This window comes from Protomyctophum bolini (assembly GCF_963924005.1).
Source record: "Protomyctophum bolini genome assembly, chromosome: 6".
NCBI lineage: Eukaryota > Metazoa > Chordata > Actinopteri > Myctophiformes > Myctophidae > Protomyctophum > Protomyctophum bolini.
Window position 1 is genome coordinate 27,305,897 of NC_137867.1, and position 17,959 is coordinate 27,323,855.

General features: G+C 43.5%; 1 protein-coding gene across 3 annotated transcripts in view; it reads left to right on the plus strand.

Annotated features, from left to right (window-relative positions):
• Positions 1-17,959, plus strand: part of unc5db (unc-5 netrin receptor Db) — a 203,397-nt gene that overhangs the window by 135,785 nt on the left and 49,653 nt on the right. For 2 of the 3 annotated variants that reach the window (XM_080765408.1, XM_080765410.1), the window contains exons 5-9: positions 5,269-5,449; positions 7,200-7,367; positions 11,763-11,927; positions 15,182-15,214; positions 16,499-16,687. In XM_080765408.1, the coding sequence (XP_080621534.1) occupies positions 5,269-5,449; positions 7,200-7,367; positions 11,763-11,927; positions 15,182-15,214; positions 16,499-16,687 (736 nt within the window). The remainder of the gene's footprint in view (positions 1-5,268; positions 5,450-7,199; positions 7,368-11,762; positions 11,928-15,181; positions 15,215-16,498; positions 16,688-17,959) is intronic. The other variant, XM_080765409.1, reaches the window with a different exon arrangement.

The following is a 17,959-nucleotide window of genomic DNA, read 5'->3' on the forward strand; positions in this document are numbered from 1 at the left end:
CTGGGGGTTTTATTATTTCACTTTCAACGTATACGTATTACCATTGATCATGAAGATTATTTCAATTTGGGTAAGAGAATTACCAGCAATTTATTTTCCCCTGTTTCATTTCAAGATGATGTCCTAAAGGTCACATTTTCTAACATAGATAGTTACAGAATATAATTTTCACCATCTACATAGAAGAAAAATAAAGAAATTTATAGGGCTCACTTTCGGTTTGTTTTTGTAAATGCCAACATATGCACATATTTTACCAGAGATTGCAATTTTGACATACTTAATAGAATGTAAGAAGAGGTGGTTTGAAATTTCCATTCTAGTGCTTTCAGTTCAAAGCCGTTTCACTTTCATAACTTCTCAGATATCAGAGAGAGTGTGCTCTGAAGTGATCTCTTTTTTTATTTGGCCAGAAGAGAAATCGACAGCAACGCCGCGTAATGAGTTTTCTTTGACGAGGTTACTCTGAAAGAAAGTGCAAAATGATCAGCGAAACTAAGGAGCCAATTTCACCTTCTTTGAATGAAAGCTCTTTAATGTCATCCCTGTCATCTGCTGTAATTTCAGTTGGCCAGAGTAGACTACGTAGGTACATATCACAAAGAGAGGGGGGGATATGCTAAACATGACTGTAATACAAGCTGCTTTCTCTGTCGAGCACATATGGAACCTACTCACCCCACCACCACACGCACACCCATGCACACATGCATTCACACTTATTTTCCTCATTCCTCGTGCCGGTATGCCTCTGTTATTTTCTCATAGGTCAGAGCAAGCCTCCAAGAGCGTAGATGATGAGCCTCATTACTAAGCCAAGCAATTACCCCTCCACACCCCATGCCAGGAGCCTCCCTCTATTTATTCCTCCAACATAAGAGACAAATCGGGTTGGAATAGTAATGCAGCCTCTGCATAACTCCAGGGAGGAGCAGTAGCATTTGGGGGAGGCAGCTGGCCACCATGGGGCCCACTTAGTGGTTCCCCATAATTTCTGATTAACCTCCCGAGTGAGAGAACAGCAGTGCTGGAGATACCAGCCCTCCAATATGACCCAGCCACTGTAGAGATACCACCCCTAGCTCCAAACACGACCCATCCACTGTTGAGATACCAGCCCTCCAATATCACCCAGACACTGTAGAGATACCACCCCTAGCTCCAAACACGACCCATCCACTGTTGAGATACCAGCCCTCCGATATCACCCAGACACTGTAGAGATACCACCCTTAGATCCAAACACGACCCATCCACTGTTGAGATACCAGCCCTCCAATATCACCCAGACACTGTAGAGATACCACCCCTAGCTCCAAACACGACCCATCCACTGTTGAGATACCAGCCCTCCAATATCACCCAGACACTGTAGAGATACCACCCCTAGATCCAAACACGACCCATCCACTGTTGAGATACCAGCCCTCCAACATGATCCAAACACTGTCAGACCCCACCCAATACACCAATGTGGCAAAATCAAACTGTGTCTTTGTGTGTGTGTGCGCGTGCGTGCGTGCAACATCAGTTTGAAATGACAGGTGCACCAGATTGTGTGCATATCTCAGATATCTTCAGAAAGTGGCCTACAGTACGTATGTGCAACATTTTGTGCAGTCGTCGTCATGTATTTGCCCACATACAGTATGTACTATACGTGTATCGCATATCTTTCTCTGTGTGCGTGTGCGTTTTCATAACGTGTGCATGTTGTTGATAAATTGTGTGCTGAGAATCCGTCTGCTGGATTAACACGGTTCTCCTGATATGGTGGTTCCCGCGGTGTCCCAGGGGGGGCTGGTTCAGTCTGTCTGGCTGTCTGTCAGCGCTGCTTAATCCGTGTAATTGTGTTGATGAGATATTCAGCAATTTAAAAAAAAAAGGGTTCTGCAACCCACATGGTGCCTACACCTCCATCGGGAGCTGAGAGGGTTGTTTTTGTACATTTACATTTTGTACACGGGCAATGTCGACTGAGCGCAGATACGCTTTGTACCGCAACACCCTGCTTCACACTGATGCAGATTCACATACAGTATTAACAGACGCCTTGGCGACAGTGGCTCTGCCGAGAACAGGGGTGTTGAGTGCTTTACTCAAGGGCAACGGTAGTTAATGAGGTAGTGGAGTGTATGTGTAACTGTCCCCATTCAGCTTGCTTGACGGAAGCGGATGGTGACCCTTGTCGTGTTTTTGCAGGAGTATGACTCAGCGGTAATTCTAATTCCCCTTTACAGAACTTGTAGTATATACTTACTACTATACTTACTTACTATACTAAATGAATTTATCCCTTGCAAAGCGTGTACAAAAGTTACCTTTGTTTTTTTTGTGTCAATTTATTTATTAGGAATCTTCAAAATAGTAAAATCAACAGTTGACATTTTGCAAACAAAATGCAGAACCCGGTTTTATGATGTTATTTGTTTTAGATCAGCTTTTTTAATTTATGTCCTAAATAGAGCTGTTTCGCCGTACAATGGAAGACAGGAGACTGTTTTCAATTTCTGATCAACGTATTAAGATTATGTCACCAATTGGACACGTCATGACAAGGCAACTACAAAACTGTGCTTTAAGTTGTTATCCCATTAAAACTGGGAAAGCAGCTGTGTCATTTTAGTTTTTCTTTTTTCTTTTTTTACATGTTAGAAAAATCTTGAAAGTGTGTGTGTCTTTTCGCTCCTGGGAAAAAAGTGTCAAGAGTGTCTGTTTTGTCACGTCTTGTAACTTTGTGAAAAATGCCCCAAAAAACCCAATTACAGTAACATATTGTTTAAAAAGAAAAGAAAAAGAAAGTGTGAGAAACACTGATTTCGAAGGCATTCGTAGAATCCTCAGGTCTTAAGGGGTTTAATGAACACTCAGGGTTTTACTGTGTACTACATGCCATGCTGCAGCAGTGCAGTGTTGCCTGGGTCACCTTGAAGCCAGGTGCCAGGTCAGGGGGGGGTGGAGGAGAGGGGGGGTGGGGTGGCAGAGAGAGGTAGAGGAGCAGCGATGAGGTCTTTGATCTTCATCTGCGCTCTCCTCATAAGTCTTTATGACGGCTGCACTGTCACTCGTTACAGTGCTCCTCTGTCCTCTAATTGCCCCTCGACCAGCAGAACATTTCTCAGCATCTAATCAGCGACCTAAGTGTCATCTGAATGAGGTGTGTGTGTGTGTGTGTGTGTGTGTGTGTGTGTGTGTGTGTGTGTGTGTGTGTGTGTGTGTGTGTGTGTGTGCGCATGCACATGCACTGTCACTCTTAAGAAGATGAGAGGACCTGGCCAGTAGCACAGGGCTAAGGGAGGTGACCTTGTTGGCAGAGCAGGTAATGAAATCACAGGGACGTGGCCCCCAATGAAGGGCCCATGCCTGGAGCACCCACATCGCCACCCACCCCTCCTCTCTCCGTCAACAGTGACACTGATGACCGAGGCCTAATTGAAACAAATGTGCCAATTACCCCATTCATTTCTCACATCCCTCTGCCACACGCTTAGCGGCCTAATTTGTATTTGTCCCTTCATCTTTTTTTCCTCTCTGCCACTGCCTCTCTCTCTCTCTCTCTCTCTCTCTCTCTCTCTCCCATTGCCTACTTTTTCTCACCATATCTGTCACCATCGCTCATCCTCTTTGTCTCTCTCTCTATCTGTCCCTCACCGTCAGCCTCTTCCTCTCTTACTCTCCACCCGTGTGCTTGGTGAATCTTTTCATCATTACCCTAGGGCTAATGTACATACCCCCCCACCCCCCCTCCCCTTTTCACACACACACACACACACACACACACACACACACACACACACAGTCACACCGGAGAGCGACAGGCCAGGCTTGTTCCAAGCGTTAATTGCCTCTTTCAACTCGCAAATTTCCCAGGATGAAAATGAAATAAACACATAAAGAGGGTAGAGTGGGAGAGCGGCAAAGAACAGAACGCTCTCTCTCTCTCGCTGACGCTTATGTCACCCTGGCCCGGCTTCCCATTCAGTGACAGATTAGTTTAATCATGAGAAATTAGAGTCTTTCCCCCGTAGTTCTCTTCCCTCCCCCCTACCCCTCTCTCGCTCTCCCCCCACTTTCGCCTTTCTTTTCCTCTCCTCTCTCCTCGGCTTATCTATCAACTTGGCTAAACGCTGTGCCACTGATGAAACACTCACTAAAGGGTATCTTTTAATTGTGAAGCAGAATATGGTAGCCTTTGAAGATTGTCGTCAAATGTTTTCTACGAGGCAGAACGGGGGGTTGTTTGGAATAAAACGGTCCTTCAGTCGTTCTGCTACACTACAGTATAACTCTCTTCGCTGCTACCGTATCTGTTGTTTAATGAGTCAAATAGCTGTTAAAATTGACTGTGAATATATGTTGGACAGACAGCTGGGCGTGATCCCCTCAGAATGGGTGTTTGCAGCGTATGTACAATATGAAAAAAGGAAAAAACTTGAAAAATGATCAGTGCATTATGTTTATCTTTTTTTTTATTTCTATGTATTTACCTGCAATCCATCATCCCAGAGGTCTGGGTGTCATTTCTATTTACATTGCAGTGCTTGTGTGCCCGAAGGCTTTCTCTCTCACCCTACTTTAAATCCAGCCGGTGTGTTTGTTTATTATAAGGGGTGTCTGCTCTCTTCCAGTAAATCTGCTGGGCCAGCCTATCCTGCCATTCCATGAATGTAATTTGCGCACGCAGTGGTGCAGCTCCCCGTACTAGGGAGTAGGAGCAGTAAAGCATCACTAAGTTTGTAATTCATAATTAGTTTTCCCCTCTGTTGCTGGTAATTGGTTATAGTGCTCCTCTTGACTGCCTAATGGCTGCAGTATTGTTGGGGAGCTCTGTCTGACTATAGCTAGTCTTCTACAGGATTGGAGAGAGAATGATGATGATGCGATTTGACAGGCATGTGGATTGTTTATGATGTGGTACAATAGGAAGTTCCCCCTGCCCTTCAAAGTTCAAAATACTCACAAATTCTTAGAAAATGCAAATTAGAATATGATTTAAATGTTCAAATTATTATTATTATTACCGTATTTACTTATTTACTCGTTTATTTTATGGGGGTGTATGTGATATCATGGTATCTTGTATTATATTTATTTCTCATAGGTAAATTTAGTTCAGGCTGATACTGTTACAGGTTAGAACCTGTTATGGATAATTCCCTGAACTGAATGATGTGCTCTCTCTCCCTCTCAAAATGAAATCACAGCTCTTTGGAAATATCTCTTCCTGTCATTCTCTCTTTAACCTCTCCTTCTGTCTCTGTCAACCAGGTGGAGTGGCTGAAAAATGAGGAGCTGCTGAGTTCGCTCAACGACGATCACGTAGACACGCGAGCTGACCACAACCTGATCATCAACGAGGCGCGTCTGTCCGACTCCGCCAACTACACCTGCTTGGCCAGCAACATTGTGGCGAAGAGACGCAGTGCCACCGCCACTGTGATAGTCTTCGGTATGCACTCTCCCCCAACAAAACCCCTTCCGGTTCCTTTCCAGTTGTTATGTTTGTATAACAGCATACAGTATTTCTTTATTTGTGTTATTGTCACTGCTGTTGTATCCTACTGGCTCACCTGCCAGTGAGGAGCCCCCACCTTGGGGGGCATAGGCTCGAGCCCCCATCCTACTACAGCAATACTATTTGTTGTCAACATCCCACTGCTGCAGTCTCCCTACCCTTAAAGCCACTACATTTGCCTACTACTACAATATGCAGTGAACTGCTAGGATGTTTACAGTGTACTTATGAGGTCAATTTGTTTTTAGTTACCCATGCCCCCACACAAGTGATTAAGAGACTTGATTAAGAGACTTCTTGCCATTTTCTGGCGAAGAAAGATTCCCCATTATTTGGATGAATGTATTATTCAGCCTCTCATTTAAAATCAATGTGTACCTTATGAAAGAGAATAAGCCAATGTATCTTAATCGCATTTAAAAGGAGTGTTGCTCATTCAATATTTATTCACAAGCGGCCCTTGCAGCCAAACACAGGTTCACAAGCTTTGATAACTCGCTGAAGCATTTAGCCTCCTTTGCGTCTCAAGTCAGAGTGAGCACAGACTAAAACCTGTTACTAAATCAGAGCACTAAGTGGTCGACTACAGAGAAAACTATTTCCACAACACCTCAACCTGTCTGGTATTATGAGTCACTGACGGCCTGTGGAAACGGTGCAGACAATTCCTTTTAATGTCTGTCTTCTTTGCTTTCTCATGCTTTTTCATGACTGTTGACTGTGAAGTCAGCAATTAGCTATTATGGGAGGGTGTATGCTAGGCAGCATACTGAATGTGCTGAGTTTGCCCCGGCCGTTTGGCATTCTTTCCTCGCAGAGTCTTGCGGCAGGCATAATCATTAGGAACTTCTGCTCTTATTTTACTATTATTTATGATCTGAAGGGGAACAATGTTATCACGTCCTCTTTATCCCCACTTCTCCATCTCTTTGGTTTATGGCAGCAACTATAAATAAATCAGCTATTTTTCTATCGATTACATTGTTGAGTAATCAAATAATTTGTGTTGTAGGAAACTGTATTGTAATTTGTGTTGTACGCCCTTACTTTATTTTTATACAATGTGTACAGTATATATGTAAAGGATAATGTCAGGGTGATTATCTCCCGACAATGACCACCTAGGCACACATTATCCCGCTTATTACATGGCTACTCAATACATAAATTAATAAATTGACCCAAAACACAACAACACGAGACATTTCCTTGCTTGCGGTAATAAAAGTATTCCATAAGTGTCGCGCTGGCCAGCATCTGCCCAGCTGCAGCACTGTTGGAAAACGAGGAAGTGAGTTGATCAAATAGAATCAATTTTTGTCTATTTCTCGCTCAAATGTTTTCAAAAACATTTTTGAGAGATTATTTTTAGCTGTAAATGACATTGTGTGTGTGTTTACATGGCTGTCATGTTGGAAACAGCAGTAAATCAAGCGGGTTGCAGCAGGTGCTCCGAGGGTTTGATTAGCCAGCGGTCTGTTATAGAGTGGAGCAGTCATTATCCAGAAATAACAGACATCTGAATTCAGCGATTGACCAATCAGAATCAAGCATTTCAACCAAGCCATGTAATAAAGAACTATACAGTATATAACTTACTGCACCTTTAACTGTTGCACACCTACCTTTCGTTATGTTTTTCTCACACTGTTTCTCTCTCTCTCTCTCTCTCTGCCTCCTCCAGTGAATGGAGGATGGTCTTTGTGGACAGAATGGTCATCCTGCAATGTGCCGTGTGGGCGTGGAGTCCAGAAGCGGTCTCGGACCTGCACCAACCCAGCGCCTCTTAATGGAGGATTGTTCTGTGAGGGCATGTCTGTTCAGAAGATCACCTGCAATGCCCTTTGCCCAAGTCAGTCCCTCTTTATACATACGATTTACATCAGTGGTTTTCAAACCTTTTAAAAAAAATAGGAGAAGCTTGCATCGTGGCACGAAGTGACTCGCTGTGAGCTTGTAGATCTGCAGTTTTTGAATAGCCAACATATAAATGACAACATTATTGCGATGCACTTTGAGAACCAAGGCTCTACATAAGCCATTCCCAACCTGTGGGCTGGGGCCCACTGGTGGGCCTTGAGGTTATTGCAAGTGTGCAATAACCAAATAATTGCCAAAACACTATCATTGTTATAAAGATGAATAGGACGTTCCACTGATCCAGTGAGTCCAGAGGGTAGCATGAACATCCCCAACAAAGTCACAGGTGCCGAACTAAAATACATACATTTAGGATGGAAGGAAAGTCTGCACACTATCGGCTCCCAGGAATTTATTTAATCAATTAGGTACAATGTTTCGACCCTAGCGAATCTTCATCAGGTCTGATACAATACAGGAAAAAGGCATGTTACATACAGAGGACAGCATCGCAATTACTAGCAGCTGTTGTGGATGAGAAACTAATGACACACCGGTACCCACCCGATCTACAATCTCAGGTTACCCTGGCTGATGAGCTAGAAGTTCTCAGATTTACAGCTCTGGGACAAAACAAAACTGTCATTCAGATAGAGAAACAATTCTCCAAGCATAAAACGGAATGTCTGTCTGTCTGTCTGTCTGTCTGTCTGTCTGTCTGTCTGTCTGTCTGTCTGTCTGTCTGTCTGTCTGTCTGTCTGAATGAATGAATGTCAGTCTGAAACACTGTCGCTGCTCCTCACTGGCTGCACCATTCGCTGTGAATTGTCACACAGGCATTGACCATTATAATTATAATGGAGGTCTTAATGCAGCCCTTTTTTCAATTCAACAAATTTAACGCTGTTAATTATTAGTGAATTTTATGTGAAGACTCACATTCAAGTACTTTTCTCTCAGAAACCGTAAGGGCTACAGTTACAACACTTGGAGGGGAGGTTCATAATACTATTACAATTAATGTAATAAATAATTTCATCAGTCGGCCTCATGGTGGAGCTATAACAGCCCACATTACATTTTGCCTTATAACTTTAGCCCGTTTGTGTCGGGATCGATTTTCCACCATTTTGAATTTTCTTCAAAGCACACTTTTTGATCTTCTACCTACATATTTTGTCCAAATCCCATCCATAAAACACCACAGGCACAATTTTTAATTGATAGTATGCATCATTTGTCTGTAATCAGCTTCCAAGGTTAGTAGGAGGGGCCTATTTTACAAAAATCCCACAAATCACGAACGGAATTTGCAATCCACCACAATTTTTAATCACATATCCAGGGTGGTTGAATCAATAGAGAGCCAAAAGCAATTCCATTTTCATCCATAGTGGGTGCCGCAAATGTGAAATTTTTAAACACTTGTTGCAAAAACATTATTCTTGGGTGATAAATCCCGTCCTAAGTACAGGGGTGACTTGACAATGTAATTGTCTAGCTAAATCAGTGGGAGGGGCCACACTTTCCCCAGAATTGCACCTTTCCTGTACTACTTGTCCGACGGGCAAGTGCCTCTGACACCAGACTGATTACACCTCAAAATACATACATCAATAATTTCTATTTAATCGCATTACCCACACTGTACATAATTTGGTGTTCATATATTCGAATGGGTACAAAAAGGACAATATGGAAAAAGTAAATATAAATTACTTCTCAAAACACCTAGGTGTATCCACCACACAATTACAGTGGAAAGAAATGCAATAACGTAGCCTACAACAAATGCCATTCAAAATAATAAGGGACAAAAAGGGCAAGAACAATAAAATGACGTAGATGCAAAAAGGCAACGACAATGAATGTACACAATGAATGCAGTAATAAAAGAGAACGTTCACAGAAATGGCAGTATGGCCATACTGTAGTTAAGTGTATAAATGCAAAAAGCTTCACGTTGGAGAAGTAAGCAATTGTGATCGCCACAATTATGTGTATAAGACCAACAGAGCCCTCTACACTCAAATTAGTGAACATAGAAGTAATATCACGTGGTCATGTGGTGACCAGTTGCAGCGCATTTAAAATAAATCTAATAGCTAACAGCCAATCCACAACCTCACAACATGTTGCATCACGCTGCGTTGTGAGCTTTTACATCTGCTAATTTCAGTATTTTTGCCACTCTCAATAAGAAAAAAGATCATGACACATTTTCAACATGCTCCAAAATAGCAGGTTGAAATAGCAGGTGAAATAGCAGGTTGAAATAGCAGGTTGAAAGTGGCTAATAAATGTATTGTTGCAGAAAAGAAAACGTGTCTATAATAATAATATGTCACAGGATGATGGATCGGTGTGGTTTGAGATGCACTATAAATTTGGAGAAAATATCCATGAAAGAACTGAGTTTCAGGTTAACTGCGAACACTAGAAGAGGAACTGCCATGCACTGGGACCCCAAATGATGCCCCTGCTAGAGAGGTGTGGCATTCAAATGATACTTGACTCATCGGTTGGATGACATTTTAGTGAAATTTTGTGTGGCCCTATAGACCTTGAAAGTGCTTGAATTTAAAAGCAGTTTAAAGCCTGTGACGGCCACCAGGAGATAGGTGACGGCCAGCAGGAGCTAGGATCTATTTTCTTTCATATAACATCCTTTTTAATCATATGCTCTGCGGAGCAGCATGTCAACCACAGCAGCATAAGAACTATTTCCTGTGTCTGTGTTCCCCCCCCCGATAACATTACCCTGCCTATACGGACGTTAGCAGCAGTTACAGAGCTTAGACTGTCAGGTTGTATGTGTTGTTTTGACAATTGTGAGGACAATTCATTCTGTGAGGATCAGAGGCGGCATCAAAGTGCCTATTGTAAGAGGAAAACGATCACACAGAAAGCTCAACAGGCGTTGCACTCATTCGTGACCATGGTCAACTCAGAAGCGCTTGGCATTCATACAAAAGATGTCATTTGCATTTAAATTAGATGAGAAATTGCGAACAAACGTGGAAGTGTGTAGGTACCCACCCCCGACAAAGCAACAAAAGGAAAATTACCTTTCGGCTCTGCTCGCAAAAATGGATTATGGCCACCACGAACGCTGCCAAAGAGTCTCCAGGCGCCATATGGTCCCACAATATTTGTTGAGCTAAGCATGATGAGCGCCTCCTTGATCGGATGACACAGGCGGCAGAAGAAACCTGCCCGTTAACATGCGACCAGGCTGACTCGGCTTCATTGCCTTGCATCAGATACCATTATATATGAACACGCCTGAAGGTTAATATGGAGAAAATGACGTCTCAAGCTGCACTACCACCGTGCGTGTGGCCTGTATGCATATTTATTTATTTAGCGAATGCAAAGTCCTTAAGCCAAGCGGTTGCCTCCTGGTCTGCTGTAAGGAGGGTGACTAATCCTCCTTCCAGTCTTTGGAGAGGGCAAACTTCAATGATGTGCTCCATAGTTTGCTCCTCACCACACGCACACAGTGGGCTTGGGCTGTATGCATTATGTGTACATGCTACTGTATACTACGATAATACTTGGGCTGTATGCATTATGTGTACATACTACTGTGTACATTATGTACATTATGTACACATACTACTGTGATGTGTCTGTTTTTCCTTTTTATATTTACTGTATGCACTGCTATTAGGAGTGCCATAATACACAATTTCATCCATACAATGCGATACACGCTATTGGGCTCACGATATCGATACGATATTATTATATATTTTTCGCGATAATCATCAACCTTGCCCATCATCTTCTGTGAATTTGTGTTAATAATACATAATAAACTGTATTTATAGCACTTGAAGTTCGGAGCATGGCAATCGGACGCAGCGTTCATTATTTGAGGCATTTTGTTCAAATTGGACCACTCCTGGAAACTTTGGAAACCAATCTCATAGCCAATCAGGATGGAATATGAAAATTCTCACAGATCCGTCTTGATCACAAGACGATGATTTATTAAATATATATATATATATATATAATTTTATTTCTATTTTTATTTTGTATTTTTGCAAAACAATTTGTCTCCTGGTGGCGCTATAACAGGCCGCTGGCGCTGACACACACAGACATATAGACACACACACACACACACACACACGGACAGGAGCGAATACATAGTCTCAGCCACGCCTTCAGCCTGGTGAAGACAATGATGTGATTGAAGCCATCATAATGATTACTGTGATTATGGTAAGCTTATATTTCATATTGCACACACACCATACAGTAAGAACTGCTGTAACTTTCCCCAGTAGCTTTTTTCAGTTTCTTTCCCATTCAGATTGAACTTTGGTTATGTTTAACTATAATAATGACCCTAGTGTCTCTCCCTCATGTGTTACAGTTGACGGAGGCTGGGAGGAGTGGAGTGAGTGGACGGTGTGTAGTAGCCAGTGTGAGAGGCAGCGCAGGAGGGAATGCAACTCGCCAGTGCCCAGATACAGAGGCAGGATGTGTGACGGCAGTGGTGAGGCCTCAGAGAACTGCACCAATGGACTGTGTACCCAGAGTAAGTCCTTTGTTACACGCATTAGACCAGTGGTTCTTAAACATTTTAGTTTGAGGACCAAAATGTATACTGTATTTGGCCGCACACCCTCATCTGAAAAGATTTTGTGCGTCATTTTTAAATAATTTTCAAAATGTTGGAATGCTCTCAAGGACCCCTGGGGGTCCCCAGTTCCCACTTTGAGGACCAGTGCATTAGACCAGTGGTTCCCAACCTTTTCTCGATATGGGCCCACTTGAAAACTTAGAAAGCATGTGCTGCTGCGTGCATTTTCAGGGCATGCTTATTTTAAAGATCAATCAATTGATAGTGTTCCTGCTTGGAGGAACCAACGTACGGTAGTATACTTTAAGTTTCTATTAATCGGCTTCACAACGAAAGAACATAATATTTTCTTCCAACATTAAAAAGTAATCCCCCAGTAATCCGCGGCCGACAGGTTAGGAATCACTGCATTAGACACACTTCCTCTATAACAACTTTGGTCCGAAGTCCCAGCACGCCGATTGCGCATTTTCACGCCTTTTTTAATATAAATTGATTCCGGTTCACAACTGTGTCCTGTACGCGCTCATAACACTCTGGTAGCAGTCCGTTGAATAAAATAAAATAAATTCTGCTGGCTTATGCTGTCTATGGGGACACAGTTTTTTGAATTGTAATATCTTCTTTTTGGACCAAAAACAAGCTTTATTTGTGGCTAATTTTTCAAGACGATATGATCCTCTGTTACAAAAAATATGTTTTGGCTGAATGAAATGACAATCGTGGGACATAGCAGATTTTCACTTCCTGACTTAAGTTTCTGGTTAAAACCGCTTTCAACTTAAGACACTCTAACGTTGAAGTCAACAGCTGACAAGCTGTGAGTTCCTTCTTTATTAGGGATGTCATAGTCTCTCATTAGCCAGACAACTATTCCACAATCTTCGAATGCTTCATAGAGTCTGTCTACGCCTCCTGAAAGCAGCGGGCATCTGTTTGTCAGTTCCGTTCATGAAAATAATAATAATCTTTCAAATATTTTTTGTGTTTCACCTGACTAATGAAAGCTCCTGAAAACTAGACGACTTGTCTAGCCCTAGCCTGATTGCCTGCCTCCTCTGTCCAATAGGACATGGCATTCATGCACCTCTGGGCAATGGGATAGCAAGCAACGGCATGCCGGCATCCATGCACACATCGTCGGGTCCGCACCATGGAAGGGCTGATTTCTGCATCATACCACAGCCAGCCAGCCACACAAACATACACGTTACTAAAATAATAATACTAATGGGTGGGGACACACAATGGAGACAGCGCTTTCACCTGACAAATATTACTATGTAATCATTTCTTGTTTTATATACATTTCTGCTGAACAACAACCGATATATGATTTTGGCTAATTTAATTTACAGTAGGACAAATGTCCTGAAATGAACCAGAAGTGGGGGATGGGGCAGGCATCCACTTAACCCATTTAATGGGTTAACTCGCTGCTCATTTTGATCACTTCTGTGACTGTTCAGGCGGAAGGTTAACAGGCTGGTTTGAGTGACTAGGGATGGCATGACATGACATTTCTGGGCTAATGCCAACAACCGATCTGATCATCTACATTCTACAATATTGAAAGTGTCTCAGTGTTACCAGTCTGTGTGATGAGAATGAAAGTAATCCAACATTTATTTACTGTAACTTGCGGGCGGAAAGTAGCAAAGTTCATTTACTCAAGTGCTGTACGCTGAGTATAATTTCTTTTTATACTTCTACTCCACTACATCTCTGCTACTATTGTAATTCTTATTCCAATTATTTGACAGCTTTAGTTACTTTGCAGATTTAGATTACAAAACATATATTTTATACCTGGGCTCTGGTGTTTTTGACATTTCTACTTTGGTTTGATGCCAATGCTTTTGTATTTTTACTCAAGTCAAACTTACAGGACCTTTACTTACGTAAAAACAAGCTGAGTACTTCTTCCACCACTGAACATTCCTACACAGGAAAAATGGTATTGAGTCTGAGTCTCAGATAGGGTTTCAGAGCAATGGATCTCATGTTAACACATTTACAGTAATAACTGTAAAACTAGCAACTGTAATTCACCCTAGTCTCTGTAATATACACAACAGCTTGGGACAGCTGGGATTTCTGTCCTCCTGAGAACAGACTAAACCAATCCTAAGCATCTACACAGTTAAACACATTTTTCATGAATTTCAAATTCTGGGCACACAGGAATATTCAGACCTCATTATGGGGCTGCCTGCCAAAAACAAGTTGTGTCACAGGAATCAAAATATTATCTGTGCTGTATATTACTCCATAGCTGATAGTTTAATAAATACTGCAACATGCTGCAATTATCAGTTTATTCTGAAGAATGAGTGCAGCAGTTCATCAATAATTGAATTCAACATGGCAAGAACCTAGAGGCTTGGCATCATCACCGTCATTATCATAATCATCATTTCCCTCTCATGGTCATGAACTACTACATTGTACATACAGTATATACCATACAGAATTGTGCTTATCATACCATGACAATTCATCAGTACATAGCAATGTTTGAACACTGCAGATGTGTTTGACAAAGACCCAATGTTAAATTATGTATGCCTCCCCATACATGAAAATGTCAATGCTCGCTGCCTTGTTCTGCTGACATAACACATGTCATATTAAGACACATCACATTGTACGGTAAGAGTAAACGGGAACATTCTGCGATGTTTCACACATGATTAACGTTGGAATTAAACACGCATTGTGTACAGTATGTCTCACACACTCACGTGCACGATAGCTTTCAGGACATAGAAATGCGCCAGTTTTCAATGACGACCAGATTATTTCTGCATGTATTTTGACATGTACCCTATAATCAGAAGCTTTTGATGGCGGAGAGGGAAAAGGTTGGGAAACGTATTATACCCCTTAAATGTTTCCCATCTTTATCTCATGTGGAAGGAGATGATACCACTGTGATACAAAAGGCAAACATCTAATCTTATCCTATGTCCCTATCCTTTACCTGGGTCACTAGCCAGAGTGTACCATGCTATGTGATATGATGATGGCAATGTTGCCACTATGGTATCGCCATCACTTGTAGTCTATCAGCATAGTCAGCAGAGGAACATCTCTCTCCACAGTGACATTGGATCTGAAAACAGACTGGGTGGTCACTTCACACAGGCATGGACTTTACTCACCTCTGTCTCTTCTCATTGTCTCATTCTGTCTCTCTGTCTTTGCAGATCGAAAGCTGCTACACGATGTTAAGCCTCAAAGTGAGTCTTCCACTGTGGATTTCTTTCATCTCCAACCCCGTCCCTTAAGGCTAGCGCCCGATGTTTCTGTTTTTGCGCGGGGCGAGAAACCAAGGAGGAGCCACGCGTTTTCTTTGCCTTTAGTACATCGTTTTACTGGCTTTAATAAACGCAAAAACTGTGAATTTGGACTGTCATCTGAGAAACTCAGAACCCAGTAATGATTACACATTCCTGCCATAACTTGGTGCCCGCCATTTATGACAAGTGTGACATCACAGCTGTGCCTCTGGTTTCTGCTCTGAGCCTGGGAGACAGATCGGTTGTGACAAGTGAACATGTGCTATATTGTGGAGGATTAATGGAGTGTAATCATTGCAAATGAGCTAATTTGACCAATTTGCAGCGCTGTCCTCGCATTCCCATAGCGGTTTTCAATCACTCCCACTGGCCCGTCTGCACTGCGCCGTCTAAAATGATTGTCAGGTGCTACTGTAGCTTGCACACAGCCCCAACTAACATCCTGCATTTACCTAATGAGCCTTCATTAGCCTGTCACGTTTGCAAAATGCACGCCTGGTGCCTTGAGTCTGCGGTAGGCTCCAGTGATTCAACTGGGGTGTTTGAATGGGCGGTTCTGGGCATCTGGTGAGTGATCACACTGCCAAGGTTACTTCTAATTAATTAGCATTGGATGGTTCACGGTGACCACTGGTGACCACTGGCTCCAAAGCATGTGCTCCAATTGCCTTCTCAGTGAGACATCCATCAGGGCGATTGGATATAGACCAGTGGTTCTCCTTACCCTCCATGTTATCGGCTTTTAGTGTGCTGTATAACCGTTTGGGTAATAATTTTTACAAGTACTTTTAGTCACATCTGCAGCACATTATGTATCATAAAGAGATAGGACAGCTGGCCCACTCCATCCTCCCTAATTCCACCTCTCATTTCATTTTTAACATTTTCATTCCACAGCCAAAGTAATCCTTCATAACTGGGGTCTGATGTCCTTGAACATCTCCATAATAGCACACTTATCTCCATTGCAGTGCTTTCATCTCCTGCCCAGTGCCTCTGTGCCTTTTTCTCAAGGAAAAGAGGTCAAGGCACATGTTAATGTGCAAAGTTTAAAAAGACATTGATGCAATTATACTGTGCATGTTGCAGCTCAAACTGCCCCCATCAGGGCGTATCATTGTACAGTAAATATTAAATGAAACTAATTAAGTTCAATTCAACAGGAGTCTCTGTACAGCACATTGAATGGGCCTCCTACTCTGTGTGTGTTTTCCTGTCGCCCAGGTATGGATGGCTCCGCTAACGACGTGGCCCTGTACTCGGGGCTCGGGGCGGGCGTGGTGGCGGTGGGCATCCTCGTGGTGGCCGTCATGCTGTACAGGAAGAACCAGAGTGAGTACGGGGTGGACGTCATCGACTCGTCAGCGCTCACCGGGGGGTTCCAGTCATTCAACTTCAAGACCACCCGTCAAGGTGAGCGAGTGAGAGAGAAAGTGGTTGGCGTGTTACTGTGGCCGCAAGGGCTCACAGGGGGGGTGGGGGGGGGGGTGGATGCTCGCGGGCGCCGCGGATGGAGGATGACATGTGCAAGGCCGAGTCGGCGGCAGCGCTGTCCATTGTCGAAGACCCCTCTTCGCACAGTCAAGGCCACCTTTACCCGCACCCCACCTATGATTGATGCTGTTTGTCTGTACAGACTAGTAACACACTATGCATACCCCTCCCCATCTGCTTCAGGATTTACACCCCTCCCATAATCAGTGAGAGGACCTGTCCTTCTATTTTGACAGACCTGCTCCTCTGTTATTGTGAAGAGGGAGATCATCAATCTCTGGGCACTCACTCACTCACCCCCCTCCCTTCCCATACCCCCACCCATTTGACTGTCAGGCCAACCAATCTCTTCTAGGTTTCAGATTGCCCCGGCCAACCAAAGCCCGCTGATGGATAAATGTGAGGCGCATGGAACAGTGAACATCAATTCAATTTTTTTGTTGTGCGCAGCAATAACTTCTGTTGGTGGCGGGTGTCCGGCGGGGGTGGGGGGTGGCAGAGGGCAGAGGAGGGAGGGGTTGGCTGTCCCAGGGCTAGCCTTGCTACAGGCATTCATATTGCTGTCTCTGACACTTCTGGGTTAGTGCAAGTGATAGCCATCGTGGCAGTGTGGGGCGATCCATCCACGGCAGAATCCTTGACAGCCAGCCTTTGTGAAAGCGCACGCACACACACACACACACACACACACACACACACACAAACGCACGCACACACACGCACGTGTCCTCGTGCACTGAGCCCCAAACTGCATCCACAGTTGGCTCCCCAGTGTGACCTGGTTGGTGTCGTCCGAGCCTCAGCCCTTGGCAGCCATGCGATTTGGGGGCGGGTGGGTGTCTGTGGGGCGAGGGAGGGAAAGGATGAGCCAAAGCTACATCCGGCAGACCATCAATCCTATTTTAAATAGGCCAGCTTCTCTCCCCACAGCCCGCCTGCTGTGCCCTCCACGCCGGCCACAATTGCTCCTTCCTTCCCTAGTTCCCTCTCCATCAGCCCGGGCCTATGAAATATAGACCCAACATCCTCTGGTGTTCTCATCCTTTTAACACCAGTTTGTTTCTACAGCATAGGCCTTAATAGTAATACCATAAATACACTGACCTGGTTTTGTTCTGTGTTGCTGATTCCATTTTGTTATCATGTGTTTTGTAAACAAATGGCAAGACGGGAGAGATACATTTTCTCCAG